The sequence below is a fragment of the Lonchura striata genome, chromosome 5 (assembly GCF_046129695.1).
Source record: "Lonchura striata isolate bLonStr1 chromosome 5, bLonStr1.mat, whole genome shotgun sequence".
NCBI classification, from domain to species: domain Eukaryota; kingdom Metazoa; phylum Chordata; class Aves; order Passeriformes; family Estrildidae; genus Lonchura; species Lonchura striata.
The window spans coordinates 38290018-38316972 of NC_134607.1; the positions used below are offsets into that span (position 1 = coordinate 38290018).

Below are 26955 nucleotides of genomic sequence, written 5' to 3' on the forward strand. Positions count from 1 at the left end.
GAGAGAGTTGTGTCCTGGCATCAGAACATGAACAAAATCACTTCCATACCTTGTAGTATGCTTACTGGCTGCCAGCCTGAACTTTGTATAGTTTTTCTTAGAAGGTAATTGTGTGATGACCACTAGATTTTTAGTGAAGAGAATATATTGTGATGATCACATGATTTCTCCTTTTATTGGTAGAAATAGTGAATTAGCAGGCTGGAGGATAGCAACTGATGCCATCTTTCTGGCTCAGGACAGGCTGCAAAATATTTATAGAACATAAATGACAAATAGGCATGTAAATTATTCACAGCTCATAAACAAGCATGAGCAGATGAAGTATTGTTAGAGTATTGTATCAGAAAAAGCCCTGCCAGCTGAAACATTTCAGAATGACATTTTTTGGGAAGTTCTGTAATGGATACAGTAGAATCTGGTAGTGATTTGGGAATAGATTAGATGCTCACAACTATTCCACCTGTACTTCTGTACCTTTGAGTCAGCAAGTGATGTTATTACTGTTAAACAACACAACTTCTCAAAGGTATTAGGGAAATCTTAAAGCAATATGGTCATGCAATATTCCATACAGATAGGTATAAATATGCATATATACATAAATATAGTGGCATCTTTTCCACCAAGTTGTGTATTCTATAATAGATCTGTTTCTCTAGTTGTAACTGTGGGCATTGTTATTCCCTTCAGTGACTAGGGAATTTCTGTGTTCCCACAGAATAAGCCAAGTTCCATGTCTGACAACTGCTAGTCATATCTGCCATTGCTAGTAGTGACTAATGATTGCTAGTAATGAGTGCACAGGCCTCTTGCTTATCTAAATTCCTGTCATTGTGAAAACAATTTTGCAATAATGTATAATTTTTAATTAGACATTTGCATTATTAACAGCCATTGAAAGACAATTACAAAAGGTAACTTTGCATATAAGATTATTTTGTTACCTAGGATACTTTTCATGAGAGATGTTAGTGATTTTTTTTCTTAACAGTGGCTGTTTTGATGCATAGTTGACTGGATGCCCAGTTGGAAGATTAGGTATATGAAAGCTTTCCTCAGCTAGGGCTGCCATCCCTGTCTGTTGCAACTTGTTTCAAAAGGTTCAAGACAGAGAACTGTTGTTAACTTGGAAAACTTTATCTTTTACAGACATTGCTAAGTTTATGCCTTTCTTTATTCCTTACCTCATTTAAAATTCAAGCAGCAGTGAAATGAAAGTAGACTGTAATATTCTAAGCCCTGGATAAAAGTCAGCATATTATGATGGTCTGTACTCTATGTTGTCTGCTGTTCAGAACTAAGAATGCAAACAAAATCAAGCTTATGATGTATGCCTTCCTGAAAGGTGCTTTAGATTATTTCACACCTATATTTAAGTTTGTATGTGCCACTGGACAGCTGTGTATATAATATCTGCTCTCACAGAAAAATTGTATTATTAGGGCTAAGCGACATACACGAGTATTTGTGTGTAACTAACTTTAAAAATGTCATGTATATAATATATGGGCTGCTGTCCCATTTAGTAAAAGATCACTGGATGCTTCAAAGGCTTTATCAAAGGTTTTTTCAGTTTACATAAATTTCAACTTTAAATCTGTTAAAGTGTAAAAATATATAGTCTGAGCCAAGTAACAGGATCATTGCTTTGTTTTTACAGAGTCATTTTCCTTAAGATCATAACTGGACTTGAAGTTTACTCAAGGGGAACCAGATTAAACAGTAATACTTAGCTCAGTGATGTCAGGAAAACGATATAAAATACTGAAGATAATATAAAATACTGAAGTGAGAGAATCCCTGTAAACAAATATAATACAGGATCATACTAAATGTTTAACATATGTTTCATCTTCCAGCACCAACTGAAATACCTACAGATGTGAGCGTAAAGGTTTTGTCATCTTCTGAAATGTCTGTTTCTTGGCACCATGTTTCTGATAAATCTGTGGAGGGATATCAGGTGAGTTTAGTAGTGACAATGTCAATCCATTTATTAATTTACTGTTAGTAGTTATAGCCCACAATAATTCCTACTCTGGCTTTCCATCTGTTAGAGTTCACTTCTCTTTAGTTAGCATGTTCTGTGCAGATTTTGCATCTTGAGAAATAGATTATTTTTGGTGTTATGTACTTCATTACTAAAATAGATTAAGAAATGTATTTTGCACTTTTCAACTAACAAAAGGCACCATTATTTCATGAAAGAATATTGTGTCTTTTATGTAATTGAATGCCAATCTATAGCTTAAAACATATTGAAATTAAATTTTGAAATTAAATTTTAAAATTCCAATACATATGCAAAATTGTAACTAACTCTGGCCCACCTAATTTACCAGCAGTTATTACTATATTTCACCCACAAACCCTGTAGTAAGTGGGACTACTTGACAAAATGTTAAATCCAGTCTAACAGAGACACTGCTATTGTGCAACACAGTGATGTTTTCTTGATGGATTCTATTCTCTACATGAAAAAGAGCCTTGAGGCATGTTCCATCTCATCCATCTCAATGGTATTACTGGTGAAAATTGTTATTGTCCTTCTGCAGAGGTGACAACAGCCACAGGCTGGGTGCAAGGAGAAGTGGCCATGTAGTACTCTAGCAGGGGAAGTCTTAACATCATCCCTGCACAGTATATGCTGGCAAACGGCAGTGTACAGTCTGCTTACTTCGGCTGCAACCCAAAATAGGGGTTTGGGTCTTTATTTTGTTAGTGACTTACCTTGGGATTTAAGTTTTCAACTACTTGAAAATTTCCTCTATGTTACAAAATAAGGACATACAAATGAATAGTAATCTCATTGAATGTGTTTTTTAAATTAAATCTATGAATAAATAAGTAATACTTGGGTTTTTTAAATTTCCTGATCTCTGTTTCTGTCTCCATGAGATTTATGTAAAACTTTTGTAATACCCTAATGAGAATAGTGTCCCGTGTAAAGGTTGACAGTACCAATATAAAGTATTAAAGTTACAGAGGGCACTTAATTTCAAACAGGAGTTTGAAATTAAGACACTAATATCAGTGGCAACTCCTAATTTACTAAGGCAGTCCATTGGTTTGGTGTCTCATAAGTTAGAATAGGATGGACAAATTGATGGTCATAGATGAGATCTGTGAGCTGAGCGTGGACAGTGCTGTAGCAGCATTGCACTCCCAGGCTGGACAGTCTGCCCAGAAACTTCAGAAGTCTTCCCATGCAGGACACACACTTGGCAGGCACACACCAGGGGACTTCTGGGAATGTGGAGCGTGACAGCTCGTCAAGAGTGGCAGCTGCTCTCTCTGGTGGATAGAACAGCAACAAGGAGTGCTGATAGAAGCTGAGATTACAATTCTGATAGATCATGAAGATGGATGTTCAGAGTTGTAGTAGGGAATAGGGTAGTAAAGCAGGAGGGGCAAAGATAAATGTGGAAATAACATGGCAGGAGGACATGCCTATAGGCAACCCATGTTTGGCCATTTTTTAAAATTATACCGTATTTGACATAAAGACATCTGAGTTGTATCAGGGATCATCAGGGGAAGAAAGAAGGAGAGAGGATTTGGCAGGAAAGCTCAGGATGAATGGAACAGTCAATAGGAAAAAAAAAAAAAAAAGAAAGAAATTTAGGGGATCTTTGGGCTGAAAAGAGAATAACTGTTAGAAAGGTGAGATATCCTGGGAATGGACCATCTGCTACGTAGACTATGGATGTTTGGGGTGTGGCCTGGTTTTGCTAGCTGTAGTGTAATTTTATCCACCTATTTGTGGAGAAATACAGTTTCAGAAATTCAGCATGAACTGACTGGCTTGTAGATACACAGTGAGGAGCTACATTAGAATATAAATTTCTTCTTTTTTACTTCTCTTTTTCTAAGACATTCTTCTGATTATCAGGACTATGTAAAAAATTCCATCTGGCTAGATGATAAACAGACCGGTAGTCCCAAACTACTGTCCCAAAATGCTCAATAAGGTGTTAATTCTGAGATATTTTTCCACAGGGCAATCACCAGTCTCAGACTAGTAGAGGGATAGGCAGCAAAAGGAAACCCCTTGCTTCTTCACTGAGAATAAAAAGAAAAACTTGTGTTCCTGAAGATCAGAGAACCCCTATGAGTCCTGAAGGAGCCATAGGACGGCAAAAATAGGGAGGGCTGTTCTGGAAGGTTAAGGCCACAGATAGCATTTGTGAAGTTGCAATAAAAGTTGTGGTGGAAGGAGTATTCAAAGTGCATTATGAAATTCTAGTGACTATCTCTGGAAGGCTATTTGCACTGATAAATAGTTACCTTTAAATTACTGCTCAGGTGTAACACAGGTTAATAGAAAACATTATACACCAGAGCACCTTCTCAGTTTCCTTTTGGTCTGTATTATTACTTGAAAATTGCAGAATTGGCTTTTGAATGCTAGAGTTTAAGAGGTGGGAGTGCCCTGAGCAGAGAACCTGAGGTATTTCACCTGTGACACAATGCTTCTCGCACCAGGAGGAGTCAGATTTTCCTGACACTAATGCATACTGTCAGGATGACTGCCCCCATGGTGATGAGTGTGAGCTGATACATTTTGCCATTACAGAGGAGTATTCTCAGCTCACACTTAAAGAGATAAGGTATGAAAACTATCACCATCCATACAGAGAATTTAAGATTGATGATTCTTACAATAGACTGCTAACAGCCACATCTCTGCAGTGCATGCAGCACCAGTGACGCTATCTGTATTTCACGCTGCTTCTATGCAATAGATGTAGGTTTATTCTATTAAACAAATTTATTACTACTCACCATCATTGTCTCTTCTAGACTGAAATATGCTATTAGCATTCTTTCTCAATATGAGTGTATTTTTGTGTAGAACTTTCAAGAATATGGAAGCTTTTGTTTCACAACACCTATAGAAAGAGTTTCAATATATTAAAGTTTGAATAGAGGAGAAGACCATGAAAGACAGGTTTTTCCCTGATTTTAGCACACAGGTCAGCACTAATTCATGATGGCTAAGGCATTCCTTTGCACAATTGGCTGATTTCCTACAAAAACTCCAGAGCTTGGTTGAAATCCCCTTCTATGTCCTCTGGGGATTCATTGCCTATGGATTACCCTAACAAGGTAAATGCAGAGCACCAGGAATAAGAAGGCTGTCTGGGGCTACTATATAAGCTCTTTAAAAAAAAGAGAGAGAGAGGCTACTCAGTAGAGTGCAGAAATGTGAAGCAATGTGGCATTTAATTCCAAATGCAAGAAAGAAATTTCCAAATTATTCAAGAAAGTTTGAAATTATTTAAAAACAAAATGAGAAATGTAGAAATAGTATAAAGAAGACAGTAATTTTCTTAGCTCTCAGGGAAGTAATTTTTTTTTTCTTTTTCAGGAGTTGTTACAATGTTCCAAATATATAATTATGGCTGTGTATTAGAGAAGAACTTTCTGTGTTCATGACATATAGCTTGTGCAGTATAGGAGTAAAATCCACAGCATTGCAGCCAAGAACTATTGTATTTGGGATGTACATTTTATTTAATTTTTAAATTGTATTACTTCTGTCTGAAATGTAATATGTTCTCTGTGAAGAAATTTGCATTTTTATTCATTGTTCTCGCTTGTCTTGATTGATGCTCTGTGTTACTCCTGTATTACACCATTAGCCTTCCTGTACCTTTTCGATCTTTAGGTAAAGCTGTTAATTAACATAATAGAGCATACTAAAAAGAAATTAATTATTTTCCAATGGCCAGCTAAAACCAACAAAGCTACTACTGGTCCTATCGCAGTTAATAAACTTTTGGCCACCTAGAACTTTACAGACACTCTTTTGCTTTAGGCTAGAAACTTGTTTGAACTTCGAGATAGACATGATGTTCTCTAGCTCTTGATGTACATGCCTTCTCTCACCTGAGTCAGCCACTTGCAGTTAACACCTTATGGTGTACAGCTGGTTGCATTCAACAAGACCTGCTTATCTACAACAGTAGGTTAACTATAATCATATAAAAGAAACTCTGACTTGAAGATCACTATCAGACCTTCAGATGAAATGGCTGTCACAGTTTCAGATCCATGCCAGTTTGAAACCATTAATCTGGTGGATTGCCACACTATTGCTGAAGCCTGCAGAATGGACTGGGTGCAGAGTCCTCATTTTAGGGTAAAGGCTGTTTACTTGGGAAAATAGGCACCTTTGTAGTATGAATTTTATGAGTGTGATTGCCTAAATTACAGCAAACTGATGTTTAGGATGCTAGTGGATGATACTTTCTGAATAAAATGCAGAACATATATTTATAGAACTGAAGATTATCTTTTCTTGCCTGTTGGAAATCAGGTATGCATGCTGAACTTAAAAAGCAAATCCAGTTTGGTCTGCAGGGACAGTGTGATTTTCCCTGCAGCAGGAAGCATGATGAAGACCACTAAGATTTCAGATTTATAGTAATCAGTGTGAGTAACCTGTAACACTGGTGGGAAGGACTGTGGCAAAAAAAAACATTGAAAAGAGACAAGCTCCAAGAATTATTTAGTTGACAGTAATCTCTGTGTAGTGATACTGTTCTCATGTCCAAAGACATTTGAAGTAAGTAAAGAGAAATCCCCTGCTAAATTAAATATTGTAATTTAAATTTAAATGGGAGAAAATAAAGCCTTACCAAACAAGAGTTGAACCCACAACTTGTAAAGAAGAGAACTTGTAATATTAACACTTTGACTTCATAGACAATTAATGTCAGAAGAACAGAAGGTTAAAGCAGTTACTATTTAAAAGACAAGATGATAGGATACCAATAATGTCTTACAAAGTAAGATTTTTCCTTGAGCCCAAATTTACCAAACAGTATTAACTTCTTCCTAAAAAATTTAAAATGTGTTCATGTAGCATACACAAAATTCATTATGAAATCAGGCAGAAGCTGAGGGTGAAAACATTCAGAACCAAAATGCAATGAGCATGGCTTTCTGCTCTTTCAGGTTTGTGCAGTAATTTAGTTTTATGCAAATGGTTATGCACCAGACAAAACCCAGAGCCTGACAGTGTTTCACTCTCATTTGCATCTCACAAGGCCATGCAGAATAGGACCCTATGGGATGGCATCACTCCATAGGAATTACACTGTTTTCACCTGGTGCTTTGTAATGCATAATGAACAAAAGTAGGATGGAACAAGTTCTTCGGGAAAAAAAAAAAAAAAACCTAATGGAATTTCTGTGTACTCTTAATTGGCTTTGGTTTTTAAGGTGTTACAAGCTTACAGTCATGTTTTTCACATATTTTAAATATTTTCATGTACTTCTTCATCTACTTTGACAAATGCCATATTGTGCTATGAAACCTGATTGGGTTTAACTGAAAAACATTAGAAAATTGTTATGTACACCTATCCAGACCTACACATGCAGCTAACATGATTGAATACTTTGCTTTCCATAGATAGAATTACAAAAGGCCTAAATTTGTAAGACATTCAAAACAAAACACACCAAAAACATTCTCAGAGTTTAGTCTCTACTACTGTAAGAAAATAATACTAAAATTCAGAGTAGAATGCAAAAACAAAAGAGCAAGAAGAAAAGAGTCTTGTTCTTTGAAGGCATTATCCAGCTCACAGGCTTCTGGTGACTTAGCTGGGAACAAGTAAAACCACTGTGTGAAAAGTTTAATAATACATTCTACATTTATTTCTGCTTTTTTATGCCTATACACAACTTGGTTAAAATTACAACCTGTAGAACGAATTCTATGCTACTGCTATTAGATTTCTTTTAGCTGGCTTGTATCTGAATATACAGTATAGAAATACATCCATTTTTTTTAACATTTATTTATGATTAAATATCTTAAGTTTAACCCTCCAATTGCCATGCTTACAGATTCGTTACTGGGCTGCTCATGATAAAGAAGCAGCTGCACAGCGGGTACAGGTGAGTAATCAAGAGTATTCGACCAAACTGGAAAACCTGAAGCCTAACACCCGCTACCATGTGGATGTGTCTGCCTTCAATAGTGCAGGCTATGGACCTCCCAGCAGCACCCTTGATGTTGTTACAAGGAAAGCACGTAAGTAAATGGAACATTGGGACAAGTATAATCATGTCCATCATGTTTTCAAACATGGCTTCTCATTCATATACCAAATGTTCTCTCCTCATGTGATATTGCTTCTTAGTCTGAAAATTTCTGCTAAAATTCTCCTTCCTCTGTTTTGTTGCCATGTATAATGTGGATATCTTACAAAAGGCAGTAAAGAGGCTATGCTGATAGGCTCAAAAGAGGGTCACCTGAAAGCACACATCAGGTTTCTTAGGGCTTTGTCCAGCTGGATCTTGAAAACCTAAAGGGATAGAGACTGCACGACCTCTCTGAGAAACCTGTTCCAGTCCCTGACTTATTCTGAACATCTAGTCTGAGACTCTTAATCAATATTGTGCGTTTTTGTTACTCATCCTCCTGCCATGCCATCCAAGAGCTTGGATCGTTTTTGATAAACCCCCTACTAGGACAGGGCATTCTTGGGTCCCCTCCAAAACTGTCTCACCTCCAGGGTGAGCAAGTGCAGCTCTTTCACCCTTCACAAATCAAGTGTTCCAGATCCCCATCAGGTTGGTATTGCTCTGTTGAACTCACTCCAGATTACTAGTGTCTTTCAAGCATTGGGAATCCCAAAGCAGGACATAATATTCTAAATGATGAGCAGCTGAGACCAGCTATTACTTAGGCATTGCTTTTTTGTTTAGTCAATGGTGACTGAAATGTGACCAGCTGCCATTTTCATCAGCAGCAAAGCAGCACATTCAGGCAGCCTTGAGAAGTGGGTGATATGAATCTGACCCTAGAATTAACATACCATAACAGATTTTTGAATATTGCTCCTGACTCAATGACGATACCTAGCACTAACATTGACTGAGCAATGTAAGAAAAACATCTTGTGTATTTAAGAAATTCTGGGCTAATTTGAGGATTTCTGTCAGTAAAGTAGTGTATTCTGCAACTTGCACCTGCAGGATTCATTAATAAGAGTCCATTTCATAAACTTACTGTGTAAGTTATAATGAATTTCTGCAGTGGGGTACTGTTATTTCTGCTGATCTGAGTTAAATGATGTAGAAACAGCTGTAAATAGTTGATTGAATATTTGATCTCAATGAATAAATATGATTTACACCACATTTCTGGGAGGTTCTGAAGGTAGTTGCATGCCAGCAAACACTGGTGGTCAGCAAGACAGTGAAGAGTGATGTTGGCCACTTCCCTTCTGGCAACACAGAAAGGCAGACCCACAATGCAGCCACTGCACAAAGCCATCCAAAATTGCCTGGCTGGAGCTGTAGCAGTTCATTCCAGGAAGGAGACTCTCTCTTGCTTATATGTATGGCAGCCTAATTTCCATATTCACATCTTTAAATTTTTCCGTGTCTTAATAAAAGCATCATTGACCATTAATGAAATCTCATTTATGTGTACATTATACATATGTTGCTTTTCAGCTCCAAGCCAACGCCCAAGAATTATCAGTTCTGTAAGATCTGGTTCAAGGTACATCATTACCTGGGATCACGTGAAGGCAATGTCAAACGAGTCTGCCGTCGAAGGATATAAAGTATAATCTCTGAAAATATTTTTTATCTTTATGTATGGTTTGGGTAGTGCATTTTATAGACAGTGTTGAATATTTGTACATAATCAGACTTACACATACTTGAATGTTGAAGAGAATGGTATCATGCTCAGCAATTGCAACCATCCAGGCGTAGGGCAAAGCCAGTAGGCTTAGTCAATATGATGAGAAAATATTTGGGCACTGAAATTCATTTGGGTGGTAAACCATATAAAAAAGTTCATAGCAGTGACTGCAACAACCTCATTTCCCACATGATCACAATTATACTCTGTTGGCTTAAAATAATGCATAGAAAAGTTATAAAAACTTCATAGTTTTTTCTTTTATCTCTATACATTGTTCCAGTTTTCCTTTCCCATCTCCATGGGGGTTACAGTTCCTGAACCATGAGTTTTTCAAGTCTGGGAATGTAGATGAAGGGAAGGGACCTCTACCATCATTAGATGCAGTTACTCTGTAACCACAGCGAGTGTATATACCGACTATAGGGCATATAGAAAACTTCAGCTATCAATTCCTGTCTAATGTTGCTGCTTGCTTGGCAGTAAGAAAATTAGTATCATATTCTTCATTTGCAAATTTGAATGAGGAGTGAATTCCTTCCTGGGAATTGCTAATAGTATTTCACAGAGGTTATTTCAGAAAGAAATGGGATTTTTTTCTAAAGGTCCCACAAGACATGTACTATCCCATTTGCAATAGTTTAGCATTGATAGTTAATAATAAAATTTATAATTGTCGTATTTATGAAAATGTTTGTAAATTTTATGTCAGAAAACCCAGCTGAGCTCTCAGATTTTTATTCTCAATAACAATGCCATTCTGTATTGTTATTCTCCATCACTTAATTATTTATTTTGAATGTAAGTGCTAAGATTATTTTTCAAAAGGTGGCAAAATTTTGTAACAGAAAATGAGAAGACATCCTGTCTAAATTCACCTTGCGTAAATATGGAAAAAAGTTGTAATGTATGTGTGTGTATGTCTGTATATATAATGTTTCATATGAATAAAAACCTAATACATTTTTATTGACACACTGTACATACAGAAATAGATCTTCATGGAAATGTAACATTTTGATAACTATATTTACCATGACTTTCCTAGGTACTTTATAGGCCAGATGGACAGCATGAAGGCAAGTTGTTTTCCACTGGAAAGCACACGATAGAGGTCCCCGTCCCCAGCGATGGTGAATATGTTGTTGAAGTGCGAGCACACAGTGAAGGAGGAGATGGAGAAGTAGCCCAAATAAAAATTTCAGGTGAGCAGATAACTTCCCTTTTTCTTCACCACACTTCTTGGAAATTTTTACTGAGTGTTTTCCTCTTACATGCTATTGAGAGATGGGCACGTCCAAAATGGGAAAGGTAGCCCTTCAGGAGTGACTGCACTGAGAATAAGAGTATATCTTAAAACATTTTTGAGGGCTCATAGTACACACAGGACACTTCTGTAGCAGTGTAGCTCAGTCCTGGAAGCACTGCCAATCTTCCAAATACCAGAGTGCTTTTACTGGTGTCTCCAGTTAGGCTGCTGCTTCGATTAGTGTCCTACAAGCATAACCACATTGTGGAGACCTCAGGATCTAGGTATCAGCTTGCAATAACCCCATAGTTTCTAGCACCTTTTGCCTCTATCTCATTCCTCTGTCAACTGTCACTAAAAGGAAAATAATAGAGAAACGGAGTGGTCCACAGTGATCCCCAGACCACTTGCCAGGGAAGTTCCACTACTCAGTGAAAAGGGGATCTGTGGCATAAAAGTGATAAATAAGTAATAAGAAACTCCACATACCCTAATTCAGAGTGGTCTGGATGATTGATAAAGGAGGGATCATGGCTTAGGATAGTTCAAATTGGGCTCAATGTTTTCTCTAATTACAAGTCCAGACATGGTCTGTGCATCTCCTTCCTGTTAGTTTTTTATCTTAAGTAGTTCCTTGGCACTATTCGGTTTGAAAGAGAACATATGAATAGACATCAAATAATTGGATAGTGTCTTTGCAAGGTTATAATTCAATCACTTTCATTGTATTCTTGACTTTTTAATTTTAAAAATTAACTTGGGTTTTAGAAAGGATTAAATGTCAACAATACTCTTGTCACAGAAGCAATGCAATCATTATTATGGCTTTTTAAAAAGAACAATGCTTGTGCATATTATCTGTACTGTGAGGGAAGCTGCCCATGCCTGAAGGAGTGGACGTCCCATCTGCAGGTTTTTAATAATATATATGGCTTATATCATCTGAGCTCATGAGTATTGCCATTTTTGTTTGTATGAAGTTCGTATTTTTTGTCTACTTTGTTCTAATGAACACCTGCACAGTTGATATTATTTGCATTTTTTTTAATCTATGTTTTTCTGGCTTTAGTGTCTGAGCATTGTTTCCTTTGGTAGCTGTTGTTAAAGAGTCTTTTTGTGTCTAATACATTGTTTCCATTAGGAAATGTATCTATACTAGCAAAGTGACTAATCAAATGTTTAAAACACTGTGTGCCTTGAATTTCTCCTCAGTTACATTGCCATCAGGTCTTAAATAATTTCATCAACTCTTTTCTTCACCTCTCCAGCTTCTGATACTTCCTTTAAGACTCTAGATACTATATATGCACTGTGTTCAACTCAGCTGTCTGCAGAGATATTCTTGCCTCCCTACACTTAGCTACTTCCAGCATTATTCATAAAAGGCTTTCATTAGACATTTATTACCTTTCATGGGGCTATGAAATTATGTTCATCTTGTTTATCCAACACCATCTCTAAATCCTTCCTGGAATCCTTGCTTTCCAGGATACAGTATCTCATTATTTTCAGAGTATCACTACAGTATCAGGTCTCTTTTTAACTATAAGTTTTATTTTGCCTGTGACTATGACAAAGCACAGTTGTTTTGAATGGTTCAAGTCCCTATGCTGCCTGAATTTTTATATTAATATGTTGTCTCTATTTGCCATTTTGGTTTCATAGATGCTTACTTCTGCTGCTTTTGATATAAATATATGGATTGCATTCAGTCTACAGCTGTTCAGTGTGGAATTGCACTAGAAATTCAGTGCCCATTCTTCAATAATTGTGGTTTGAAATCTGCTGGTGACTGAATTCTTAATCCATTTAGCATATGTGTTAATTGTGTGTACCATATTCTGTGAGAGTTATTTGGGGATAGTAAGTCAACCACTTAAAAAAAATCTGAAATGTATTGTTGTATTATCATACACCAGGACAATCACTTTTAATGTATTTTATAAGCTGCAAAAAAGTTGAGGCAACTGCTGTCTTCAGGACATGTCCTAAGTATCTTTGTATCAAACATGCATTGCAACCTGCCACTGGTGTGGTGCAAAGAGCCTTTAAGTAATCACAGCTCGCAGATTACTTCCCAGTCCAAAAGCATCATGTCAATGCAATATCAAGCACAAGCTGATCACTCTTGCTGATCACTATGACCTCTCCCAAATGTGCCTGTACAGAATGAGCACCACTGGGAGAGTTAGCACCCTGCAAATGCTGGTTTGCAGAGTTTTGTATTAAACTGCTTTCCACGCTGCAGACAAGTTCTCATCCATAAATTCTACCATACACCAGCTAGACAGACAGGGACTGTGCCTCTAGTGACCTAGACAGAGGCAGCATTCCCTGGACTTAAAGAAAATTTGAGAGACAAAAGGCAAGGTAATCTCTTTGGAACATATAATATACAGCCAATCAGGAAAAAATTGCAGGTTATTTCTAGGCTGCTTTTTCAAAAAGCAGAACAAAGTATATCTTTAATGCCTACACATAGCAAATTATGTCTGCTAATTTTTATTCTTAAGGAAATCTTCCAGTAATGCATTAGGGTTTAGAATAATTATCCCAAAAGAAGGATAGAGTAATGAAATTTCTTTTAAATTACAGTTTTTCTCAGAGAATTGCAAAGAGAAGATGTAGCTTGATAGGAATGCATGTTTTGGTGCTTGACTGACCAAAATGGAAGTTACATATTTACACAGAGATGTAAACAATAGCTAAAGCAAAGCATAGGAATGGCAGGATGTTAAACAAGGGATGTCTATAACACCAGTGTGTCATCCAGATGAGTTTTTTTTCCTGCTGTTCACTGGGTATCAAATCCAAAGTAATCTATATAATATGGCTGAGTTAGGTATCTAAGCTCCCGTTACAAACAGTTCTCATGTAGGGTGTAATTCAGATTGTTAAACAAAACCTGCCCCAGGATGTTCCTGCTAAACTGGGGCATCTCAAATGTCACATCCAGGGACACAATTCTGACAGGAATGATATGAAATACAGGGGACCCGAGGCCTTCTAGGTAGGCAGGTTGTCTTGGTTTGGGACAAATTTGGAAGGGAACTTCCAAAGGGATGATTCCTTAAAGGGCAAAATTCAATGGTCCATTCTTCCACCTGTTCAGGTGATAAAATTCCTTCAAGAAAAGTGGAAAAAACTGTTTCTCTAACAAGCAAAATATTTATAAGCATAAAAAAAATGAAGAATGTTAAACATTAAAATCTTTTGCTGTTTTGAAGAGTTTTTTTCAGAGTTTTTTCTGGGTTTTTGATCCAGAGCAAGTTTGCACAGTTCCAAGGAAAAAAAAAAGCCACAGTCTGGGGAAATTCTCTGCCTCACCTATCTAAAAACTAACTAAAAGCAAAGGAGAGCTCTGTCTTGCTCCCTGTCTGTGCTGCAGACGATGCTCACTGAGAGAGAGCTGCAGCTCTTGTCTCTTTGGTTTTGAATACAGCTGTGAAAAAATTCCACCGCTTTTCCATCTCCCCCCACTTCTCTCTCATATCTATTTTAAAGGGCACAAAACTTCTTTCTGGGCTAAACAGATGAATAGGAATACAATTCAGCATCATAAAGTCATCCCAGAACAGAGGTGGAGGCCAGACAGGACACCAGGACACATCTTTCATCCTATATTTTGGGTTCAGGAGCACTAACTGGCCCTGAGGTCCTAACATAGGAATTAAAATTATAACATGTTTTAACTAAGATAGTTACATTTGAAAGTCAAATGAAAAACAAACTAGATTTTATTTCATTTCTGTCTCAATTCCTTGTTCAAGGGAAAAACCTCCTTTTTGTTTTCCTCATCCTCTTCTATGCCACACAAAACCCAGTCACCTGCGAAAAGGGAGGCAAATATCCGGCAGCTACTTTGCTCTCATGTAACTGGTCAGCTTCCAACAGGTTACACTGTTTTAGTTGAGAATGAGACAAATTAAATTTACCAATCACTATCTAAAGCTATCTTGCATGCCTTTCTTTTTAGTGAACCTCTTGAAATAAAATTTCTTATAATAAAATAACTCTTTGTATATGTGCATTCCAGCATATAGCTATAATCAGTAAAATACAGCCATGATATTTTGTATTTTATTGGCCAGTGCCTGTTGTAGAGTAAGGAGTTTGGAGATGTTTTTTAAGCCCATTATAGTAAATTAATGAGCTACACAATTTAAAATTCATTCTTGAGTTACCACAACCAGATGAAGACTGGAATGACTTGTTTAACCAATGGAGTCTTTTTCAAGAGTTAATAATAGGCTTATCTGTTTCCTTTGAAATATAGTAAAGGCGGAGAATTTTTTTTGTCTCTTTCATGATTTTTGGACTGCAATGTTTTGTCATATTACTAATATTAGCGTAATCAAAACAATCTTGCAATCAGTAGGAACTACAACCATATGGTGCTTGGTTCTTTTTTCACTTCACTTGTGTAACTGCACTGGACTCAGTGCAGTTGCTTTATGCCAGAGTATGGAAAAATAGTTTTAAAATTTTCAAGTTTTAAAATTTCATCCAGGGTGGGAAAAAGGGGAGGGTTACTCTTCTTATTTTGATAAATATTGGGGAAGAAAGGGAAATACCATACACCTTCAGCTTCACATGTGAAATCAGGTTGATGTCTCAGTTTTAATAGTGTCATGGACAAAGAATAATTTATGTATTGTATATGTTTATAGCAATAGAACAAAATTACTGTTTCTCTGTGTTCAGTGCACACACACATCAATATACACATATGAATTCTATTTGCCAGAGGCATATTTTAGGATCCTGAAATAGTATTTACTTTGAAGTACAGATCTTTTAAAGGAAAATCCATACATTTTGCCTGTACTAGTTTACAAAATCTTTTTAATTATTTATCTTTTAATTTTTTCAATTACTGTTTGAAAGGGGACAAATGTTTATTGTATACATTATTATCAAGTAAATCAGGTGATCAATCACTTCTCATGTGTTATAATCAAGTTTTTCATTGTGATTTGAAAATGCCCATCTGTTGCAAAGATTGTTGTAGTAATAAGAGGAGGTGAACACGGGTAAAAATCTTAAGCAATACTGAAGAAAACAGACTCAGCCTAGCTGGGGCATGAAAGTTCTTTGTTCCTTGCCTTCAAACTTCTTATGTATCTGAAAGCTTCTACTAAACTGAAAGTAAATTTCCAAAAGAGCTCTCCTCTAAAAGAAAAGTAATTTCCAAAATGCATTTACTGTTGTCTCATGACTAAAAATTAAGTAGAAAATACTCAGAATGCCCTCTAACCTGGAACATATGTATACTTAAATCAACATATTTTGTTCTCTGGTTTTTTTTCTTGATTTTTCTTCATCATCACATTTTGTTTCATCACAATTCTAATTTATTGGTTTTGCCTCCTTCCAAGATTTAATTTGATTGAATAAGGTGACAATTCCTTGCATTACAACATACTCAGTGATAGAACAAGTGTTTTCTTGAAAAGCCATATTTTCATTAATTTCATTTTTCCTCTTATGATTCTATTCAAACTCAAAGATTAGACAGATAGTGGAAATATTTTAATATCATATCATATCATATATTTTCATTTCATATCATATTTTATTAATATCATATTTTTATTTCATAATAGTTATGTTTTCGTAGTCTACATTATCCTCTGATAATTGTTTCCTTTCTTTCCTTCTGCAGTGACTTTAATGCCTGATTTAAGATTTTTTTTCTGCCTTGCTGAAGACCAAGGCCAAGTTGAAGCTTATCTGTCCTGTTGGACAAATTTATTTTCTTTGCTGCTTCTCAGTCCATCATTTTCGTTGGTTGCATATTTTTCCAGGCACTCCAGCCCTGGGTGCTGCTTGTTCCCATTGATCATTCCTTGTGGTGCTGCAGTACTCAGGGAGCAGAGGGAGGGAGGCTGTGCCACCATTTTGCACCTGAAGAGTTTCTGCTTTTTACCCATTGCACCCTGTGGCTTTTTAAATGTGGACTATTTGCAAGTCAAAAAGAGTGACACAGCTGGTATATAGTTGGGCTGAATTTATTTGTAAGAAAAATTCACAAATCCTCAGACATGCCAGCTGGCCAAAGATCCTCTGCCTAGATCACAGAAGAATCTGCTCATGCTATTATTTGTTGTGTGCACAACTTTAAGAGTATATTTTATAAAAAAATATTACCAGCTCTTTTCTACTTTACTCTCCATGCAAAAGAATACGTAATGAATATTACTATATGTGAGGGGGAAGAGGTATTTGAGAAATAACCTATGTTTATTGACAGCTATTAATAATCCAATGACTGAAAATTTTCTGTTTTTTCTTGAAGTCCAGGTCATCTTTTCATGTTGGCAGCCCAGGTCTGTGGCAGTGCTAGAGTCAATGAAAAAGAAATCCCAGCTGCTGACAATGCCAAGGTTCCAGGTGCTATTGCCAGAACAAAACAAAATGTTTCCTTGACAGAATTTTCAAGTAGGAGACTAACATCATGGGGTGGAAAAAACACAGAGACCATCAGCAGCAGTTCAAATATGTTTTTCTTAGAACTGTTGAAGCTGTTCCCCAGATGCACATCAAACCTCAGCACAGCACAAAGCATGGGCAGATGGACAGACAGCTTTGTTTCCATCCCATGCATCTACTCTGCTGCAAAAACAGTAAATCACAGAGTTGTGAATCACTCCATAGTGCCTTTCTTGAAAGGTTTGTGGCACAGGCAAGAGGAAAATTTCCTTGTGCACAAACAAAGGTTTCCTAGACAAGGGAAAGTTGGACACGTGATTTAATAATGATGCCAGTGATGCAAGATAGGTATATTATAATTAGTTCTGTTATTTTCCATTTTCCATGAGTAGTGATAACAGAATTTAAATCATGTCAGCTGATACTACCTATTTCTTTTGCAGCAGTCTTCCATGGAGACAGTGTTTCCATCTAGGACAAGAGCAATTTCTTCTCAATAGCCAGTTGAAAGAACAATAAACCCATCTTTTACTTTTATGCAGTTCAAAGAAATTATATTTCACCCCATTTCTGTTTTTCTGTTCTACCTGAGCAAATATGAAAATACTTGAGAAAACAGATACAAATGAAGCCTAATAGTTGATAAAGAAACTAATGACTGGAACAGGCAAAAATCCCTTCATTTTTGTCAGATGACCTATTTTTTTCATACAGAAATGGACAAACCTTAGACTCAAGGAGAAACAGAATATGAGAAGGCTTTGCAATTAACCTTCTTATAGCAAAAAAGAGAGTTAAAAACCAGATAGCCCTAATGGTCCTTGGATCCTGGACCAAAAGGAGAGTATTATTTACAGGAAAATGAGTAGGAGTTTGGTCATTCTTTCAGAAAAAAAGGAATCTGTTCTGCAAAACAGTCACAAAGGCAGACTGTCACAAATAAGTTTCTAGGTTGTTTGAAGAATCAGCAGCAAAGGAACAGCAGATTTAATGTAAAAATGAAAGTACAACAAAGTCTGTTGGCAAGGTTCACTCTTCTACTTACTAGGTGGACAAAACACACAGAGAAAAATCAGAATAAAATCTAAAATCAATCAGTCTGAAACTAAAATCAACCTAAAATTATCTACATGGAGGCGGGGAATGGAAAAAGATATGGAAGGGGAAGGGTAAAGATAAAAAGGAATAAGGGAGACTGTCCAGTTGTGTCAAAATGTTTCAAGGGGACCCCCTTTACCAAACTTTGTCTTCAGCTTGACCAATGGTTTAGGCCTAGAGGTTTTAGCAGCACTTAAACTTAACAGCACTTAATCAATGGCCTAACTCTAACAATTTAAGAAATGATTCTGTAGAATTTACTGTATGCACATCAGTAACTCTCTTATAGGCCTGACTTATGAATGTAACATACTTGCAAATCTGCAAGCAACGTTCACAGTACATTTGTTGTGGCATATTCACACTCACGTGCACACAGACCTAAAGGAGTATGTGAATAATTCCCTTGAGTTCAGTGAAGAGCTCATGTTGAATGAATTTGCATCTTCTCCACAGGCAAAGGGTTGAGCCTCAAGGAGTGTGGAATTATCAGCCCAGGTTGTATCCTTGGCATTTATCTGCAGTCCTCTGAGCATAGCAAAATTGAGAGTTTGCTGGCTCTGAGGGGCCCCATTCAGAGGGAGGTTGCAACTTGCTGTGGTCTGGGAGAGATCAAAAAGGTCCTTTTTTTCCACAATGAAAAGACACTGATGTTGGGAAGAGGGCCAAAAATATCATATATAAATACAAGTAACGTTTTTTATTTAAAGAAAATAATGATGTAACAAATTGTCACAAAGCCTTAAGAAATACATCAAAATCTGAACTGGTTTAATCATTTAGGCATTGATTTTATTTCTTTTGGGTATGTTTGGAAGACTGTTGCATACTGTTCAAGATGGCAGTAATATTTAGGATCTCCTTTCAGAGGTGTGAAAGTTTCATCCTGAAAGTTATGTGATTGAAATGGCAACAGGGAATTTATAATACTAATAGAAAGCTGTGGATTACTGGGACTTTAGAAGGAGTTCCTGTGATACATAAAGATCTTGCTGAAGGTAAAGCCATCCAGCAGTTCTTCTTTTCATTTACTCAGACAGATGAACAACCACTTGTGTGAGAAAGGCTCCTGAGAATAGGAGACAGAAAAAAAGTTAGGTTAACTGCATGCATCCCATAGAGATTTATTTGATGTTAAGCTACATTGTGGCTATGCATTTCTATAGATAGATTAGTCCTAAACTTAAAAATATCTACTACAGTAATTCTGTACCAGACAGTAGTAAAGCCTGTGCAAGATTTTACTATTTTGCTTGGGACTGTTGGGGAAAAAAAAAAAGAACAAAAAAAAAAAGAAAACCCTCCACCAAAAAACAACCCCAAAAACTAAACCAGACCAATCAAAAAAACCAAAAGTACCCAAAACAAAACAAAACCAAAAACAAAACCAAAAAAACCCAAACCAAAATCATTAAAAAAAACAAACAAAACAAAACCAGCCAAATTTAAGGGCAGATGTTTTGTTTACTTAAAATAAATGAGGACTCTTGATATTAAGTTCACACATGGTGCATTAGAATGGTAGTTGGGTCATGTAATGCTGATTTGGTTTTGACACTGATTTTGATGGCTTTAGTTTGCAATTGCTTGCACACTGGACCCATAAAATGCTGGTTGAAAGGAGAGATCACACATTTTAACACAGAGGAGAGAAAGAATCATTAGGCACTACATACATCCAGCTCAGACCTGGCCAGACTTCAGAGGGAGCTTAATAATCCTTCTCTTTTAATTTACATCTATGTGTTTATTTGTCCACATCCATTAAGTCTTTATCTGGCATTTCTCTAGCTTTTAGAGGTTGCTGAAACTGACAAATCACAATTGCATTACTGCACAGAATTAAATCCTGTAGTCTGTTCTTAGGCAAAACTTTTCTTAACTTTCATTGATGAGCCGCAGAAGTGTACTAGATGTCATGCCATGGCAAATAGTGTTTCCAGTAAAGTATGGATCCTTACATGTACGTTAGTAATCTAACAAGAAAGAAAAAGATTATCTGTTCAATGTGCATTTATCCTGCTAATGTTCTGTTAATGTGCTGTCCAAGGATAAGACTTCTTTATTTAAGAAAACTGGTAAATATAGCTCTGCAACAGTGCCTAAACCTTGTAAGGAACCACTATTATAGATGAATTGCTAATTATTCTGGAGCCAGTAAGCACATCTCAGAGGAAGATTTATTACTCCTTTTTCTTTGTAGAATAACAACATGCAAACAGATGTTTCCTCATACTTACACATCATTCAACTTTACTCAGCAAACTTTTTGTCTTATTTTTCTCCATTTGAAGCATTCAAAATATTTATTTGTCTTCTAACTGCACTATCCTGGTCTGACAAAAGCAGAATACATTTTCTGTGGATATTCTTAAACACAAAACCTGGTTTTTTTCCCCCCTAAGGCTTCATTCATTAAGAACTTCTACTCTGATATTTAAGAATAAAATTTAAATTTTAATATGCCTCATAAATCACTAAAAATAAGATAAATATACCCTTGTACTTTCACAGTTTGTCATGCTGAGCTTGGTTTTATGCCTGCTGAAATCTCTGCTGCTCAGTTTGTGCTTTACCTTCTGAGTATGGTGTTTCTTCATTTAACAATTTCTGAAGAGCTGTCCAGTGGGCCTGTTCCAGCAGTGCCTCAGGACCGTCAGCACCAGCTGCAAGCATTCTCTGCTAAGTGTTCAACAGCAGTAAACTGGGTTCTGCACTGCCCATCTACCATCCTGATATAGGCAAGCCCTCCCTGGGATAAAAGAATAGCCAGTTCTCAGGCTCCATTGGCCCATCTCCAGGACTGGCAGCCAGGCACAGTTTGGCTGAGTTGTTTTCTCATATAGTTGCTTCTTAACAGGGAGCTGGACCATCACAACACAAAACAATAGCAATTCCTTTTTCTGTTTGCCAGGGCGAGTCATGTAAAGTTTGCAAGATTAATATTTTATGTCTCAAAATATTTGTTTAAGAAATACCCTTGTGACTTTTAACAGACATAAATGCCACACTGCTAGAAGTTGGCCATCTGGACTTTGTAGTCTGGCAGGTAAACAAACGGACCAGGCTCTTTGACATCTCTCAGATTATTGCTGTTCATATGAACATTAACATTTCCAAAGGTGTCTCTTTGCTTTGTCACATTTCAAAGACTCCATTAATTTTGTTTTTACATACTTAAATATTTATTTTGACCTATTGCCTCCTGGTATAATAACCTCCTGGCTTGTCAGACTGGCCAAATCCAAATACACTGATGTGTCCTAAATGGCCTTGTTTCTTGTATAAACATGCTGCATAAACATGCAACTATTGCAGAACAAAAGAGTGAGTCCTCCACCCTACTGTAACAAGTCACTTTGTCCATTTCAGATTATTCATATAGGTAGGGGCCATGTTGAGCTATACAAGCTGGCTTCCAGCCTCCATACTCTGGACTTCAGGATCTTTCCCCCATTGCAAGTAGTGCTGAAGTAAGACTGAGTAAGACCAATGCTGTGTTGTTTCTGTTTGATGCACAGGTGCCGCTGTTGGAGTACCAACTCTGCTCCTGGTCCTGGTGGTGCCTGCCCTGGGTGTCCTTGCCTGTGCGGGATTCTGAATGTAGCTGGATTCACCTTGTCCTCCACATAACACAAAGGACTCCCTTTGATGATGAGGACCACGATTCTTTTTGATTCCTGTGTCACCATCCTAAGCCAAATAAATTACACTTTAAAAAGAATTACCCTACCAATTTCCTATGAACTTTGAGAGGACTGAGGCATCCAGGAACTCCTTCATAAAGTAAATCAACTTTTGAATGGCTAAGAAATATTTTTAACTTGTTCCAATATGCCTTATAAAACACTTATGCTGATCTGTGACAGTTGCATGATTCGGTCCAATGGGGCAAGTTACAGTGTTAAAACCCAATAACATAGGCTGTACAGTGAAAGTAAAATCACCATACGTAGGTGCTTTAACTTGAATAACAAATTGTGAAATTAATAATAGAGATTGAAATGTTGATTGTATGTGATAAATGTAAGAGTACTACGTCTGTCTGTACTATCCTATATGTTTTGTGTACTGCATATTTTTGAATAGCCCCATCACCATTTATTGGGATTACTGGTTTTTAGGGAGACAGTCAAAGCAAAAACATTTAATTATTTAGAGCTAGATTTCTTGACGTTATTGGATAGAATTTGAAGGAATTGATATAAAAGTCAGTGATAAAGATTTTTTTGTTTTAAATATGTTCAGAACACCTGAGACATGGATATCATGCTCAGCTTAAAGGAATTTACCTGTGTTTCACTGACCCAAGATTATTATTCTCTTTTCTTAAAAGAATTCTGTTAAAAATTTTGTTATGGTACTTGTTGCTGGTTTTGGGAGTCAAATGTCAGCTTTCAGGGAAGCAGCGTAATGTATTGGTTTTGAGTTAGTCTTATTCCTATTGTTGTTATTAAGGTAGCAATATAACACTTACGAGTTTGGAGATGAAGTCCATGCTAAGATCAGCCAAGTGGACCATGAAATGGTAGGAAACGTATGTTATTTTTTAAAGTGAAAAGATTTAAAATATAAAAAAAAGATATACAATAAATGGCAAAAGCAGAGTAGCACAGTAAAAAAATTATTATATTTACATTTTTATGCTGCAGACACCAGGTGTTACCTTCCTGTATTGAAGGCGTACATTTGGGCGAACTATATGCTTTTTCAAGAACTTGATATTATTCTAATGTTCATAGTGTTGTAAATAAGAGTTTTAAAGTTATGACACCATTTCTCTATTTGACAGAGTACTGGGTGATCCAACTGTGTGTTAGTACGTGAAAGTCAGATCCCAACTGTTAGTCAAAGCTACATGTTTACTATGGCCTTTTCAAAATGGGAATCTATTAGAGATAGAGAATGTTTTTGTTCTGACTGTGTCTAGAGTGTTTCAGTGCTGGGTTTCTTTGTTGGTTTGTTTGGGGTTTTTTAAGTTGTTAAGGAAATGCACATTCCTTTCATTTTCCATGGTATGCTGGGAATAGTTTGAGTGTGAATGATGAAGAAACACAGTGATGTTGAATCAGCTGGCTTAAGTAATAGTGCAATGTCTGATGCTTCAAGAATTATAAGCTTTGAATCATATTTTATTAGCACAACCTTGCTAGCTACTTAGAAATAGATTTTATCTTTTTAGAACTGATACTGTAGAATTCCATAATAATATTTACATGAAGCAAGGTTAGGTCTATTAATAATTTACACCCCTTTCTTTTATTTGTATAATTTTGTACTATATATTTACATGTAAAAGTGTAGAGTCTTCATTAATAAATATCAATAATATGGTTTTAGTTTAATTTTAACTATTTGTTACGAGATTAAAATTTTTTAAATAGGCAAAAGTGATACTCCCCTATAGAGGAATGTCAAAGTGTCAAACACAACTGAGTTTCATAAATTGTATAATTATTTGAAAGAGCAATGAGCTGTCTTCATACATAAGAGACTTATATGCTGTAAGCCTTCTGTACAAAAAAATGTGTTTTATTGTGCTTCATTTGGTTTTGTTCTTTTGCAGTATGACTCATTTTTATATAATATACAACCACAAGTACATCTTTTGCCAAATGCATGATTGCCTTTTACTTTTCTAATACATGGTGTAAGCAAAACTCTCATTTTTGCATGGAAACTATCTGGGAAGGAAAGCCACTTCTCTTTTTTTAAATCAGCAACATGGATGAGGTAGGTGTCACACACTGATCTGATAGTTGGAGACTTTTCTGTTTCACATAATTGTGTAAATTTGACTGGGACCTTTAGCTTCAAATTGTTGTCAAGAAAAACTAACTAATGTATCATCTGCTTTAAAATGCAAGGTTCTTAATTAAAGTTTATATAGATAGACATATTTGTTGTTTCCTTATATTTCAGGAAAATTGATATTGCTATTATTTGATACTGATGAATATTGAACTGGTTTTTTAGTTACTTTTTATCTTTTCTTTTCAAATGAGTAGAACAGGACTGTGCTTTGTCCTTTTTATGAATGAAAAGTAAATGACAATTAAATAAATGTATTAATGTTACTCAAAGTATTATAATTGTCTTTTGAATTGGAGCTTTCTAATTTCATAACAGAATTGTGGTCATTTGTGATAGTAAAGATGTGGATAGAATGAAGTCCTGTGTATCCCTGCCCTGCCTTCCTGTGACTATTGCTGGATTTTAAGAGCTTTTCTGCATTATTTGCTTTGATTATAGGTGATACAGGTAGAAAGACTTTCCTAAAATCAGTAAGAGAGAGCATTCTGAGGGCTTTTCAGCACTTTTGGAAGCAAGAGATAACTAAAGAGAGTATTTTTTCAGGTAACATTTTCTATTCTAGTAGATATATGTCATGATTTAACCCCAGCCACCAACTGTGCCCCACAAAGCTGTCACTATTCATTCACTATCTGATCATGAGGGGAGAGAAAATCAGAAGAGTAAAAGTGAGAAAGCTCATGGATTGAGATAAAGACAGTTTAGTAGGAAAAACAAAAGCCATGCACAGATGCAAAGCAAAACGAAGGATTCATTCACCACTTTCCATGGGCAGTCAGGTGTTCAGCCATCTCCAGGAAAACAGGGATACAGCATGGGTAAGTGACTGGGGAGACAAATGCCATCACTTCTAATGTTCCCCACTCCCTTCATCTTCCCCCAGCTCTATATGCTGAGGGTGGTATCATATGGTCTGAGATATCCCTTTGGGGTTAGCTGTCACAGCTGTGCCTTCCCAACTCCTTCTGCACCCTTCTCCATTTCTTCCAGAGATGATCCACTTTTTTTTTTTTTTATTTTTTCTACCACCAATTCCTTTTGTTTGGCCATTTAAAAATTCTTCTTGTTTTCAAAATTTACTTTCATGCCAATTAACCAAGTCTAAAGAACATAATGAAAAGACACTTGAAATGTACCTCCTTCATCTTAGTTGGCCTTAACTCTGATTTATTCTCTTGATTCATGAATGACACTGGAAGTTATGCCAATTTTTATTCTCCAGAATGCTTTAAAAGCTTATGATTTAGGTGGTGACTTCAACAGGAAACCTCTGCTGGGCCCTGATGATTGGATTCTTCTGGTCTACATTTAAATAATCTAATAGTATCTTTAACACCTGATGCTTTTGGTCTTTTACTGTGTTGTCACAGCCACCGTCTGCTTCACAAAAAGGTATGACGTAATTTATTTCTCTCACAGCAGGCAGCAGACGTGACAGTATGTAATATCATCTGCTGGCAAAAAGACAAATCCAAACAGAGAATACAAAGATACTGACTGGGCATCATCCCCTCCTCGTGGCTGTCATTGTACAGCTATTTACCTGTGTCACCTCTGTCCTTCAGTTATTTGATGCCTGCAGAAAGCAGCACATAGAGAAGTGTTTCCACTGCACTGAGATGGTCCAGCTCCAGCCAAATTTAGATCTTTTTTTGTGGCACGCAGTTCCAAGTGGGCACACACTGTAGGGGTGAATGGCACCAGCAGCTATTGCCTGACTGTGGGTTGATCTTAAATCCTTCAAGAAATACCCAGATGGTGTGACCCAGGGCAGTGGAGAGCACACAGGCAAGAGCTGTTGTCCTCAGAGCAGAAAGCCTCTCTCCAGACATGGAAATAGCACCCTGGCCTCAGAAAATATACAGCCAGCACAAACCACTGAATTCTCAATGGGAGGAGAGAAGCAAATATCTTCCAGCATAAAGGTCCATATTATGTGAACAGGGAGGATTTCAACATCCAGTGAGACCTGAAGTGAAAGCCTTTGGGAGTGCACAGCAACTTGGACCCACATGCCAAGAACTGTGCTAGCTGCATATTGACATTCATTTCTTATTCTCACGGGGAGAAACACATTAAAAAAATACCAAATTCCCTGAGGCACTAAACTCAGGGAATTCCTCCCATCCAGATAGGTCTCTATGAAGGGCTGCCCTGCAGTGTGGTAGCACTCATGGGACATGATAGGTGAATTGGACTGGTGGAATCAAATGGTGTTTCCAAGCTGCTCAAATCTTGTACTACCCACACCATTCATGAGACACTGCTCATGGCCAGAGCTCCTCCCAGGACTGATTTTCAGATAGCACAGCCCTGAGCCATGCCAGAGCCCCTGGCAACCACTTAGCAGTGGAGGAGTCTGTGTCCCAGGACTGGCACTACCAGTTGCATGTTGGGTTTGTTATTTCAGTTTAAAATCTTCAGGGTTACTGTAGATTCCTCAAAAGCTTAGTCCTTACTAATTTATCTCTATCTGCAATTTAAAAGGGAGTGGAGACATGCCACAGGGCTTTAGGGAAAGGTTCTCTGGTGAGGCTTTTGCAGAGCCATCTTTTATGCTTCAACATTAAACTGCTACTATTTGTCTTGTGAGTCTATGATAAGCCAATAATATTCATTAAGTCATATATTGTTTTCTCTGCCCAGAAGGTAGATCTTGAGAAATAAGCATCTGTCAAATCTC

General features: G+C 36.8%; 1 protein-coding gene across 1 annotated transcript in view; it reads left to right on the forward strand.

Moving 5' to 3' along the window:
• CNTN1 (contactin 1) overlaps positions 1-24544 on the forward strand; it is a 206440-nt gene extending 181896 nt beyond the window's left edge. The window contains exons 21-25 of the mRNA XM_021545291.3: positions 1863-1966; positions 7867-8053; positions 9484-9596; positions 10728-10884; positions 21980-24544. Of these exons, the coding sequence (XP_021400966.1) occupies positions 1863-1966; positions 7867-8053; positions 9484-9596; positions 10728-10884; positions 21980-22059 (641 nt within the window). The 3' untranslated portion in view covers positions 22060-24544. The remainder of the gene's footprint in view (positions 1-1862; positions 1967-7866; positions 8054-9483; positions 9597-10727; positions 10885-21979) is intronic.
• Positions 24545-26955: the final 2411 nt, after the last annotated feature.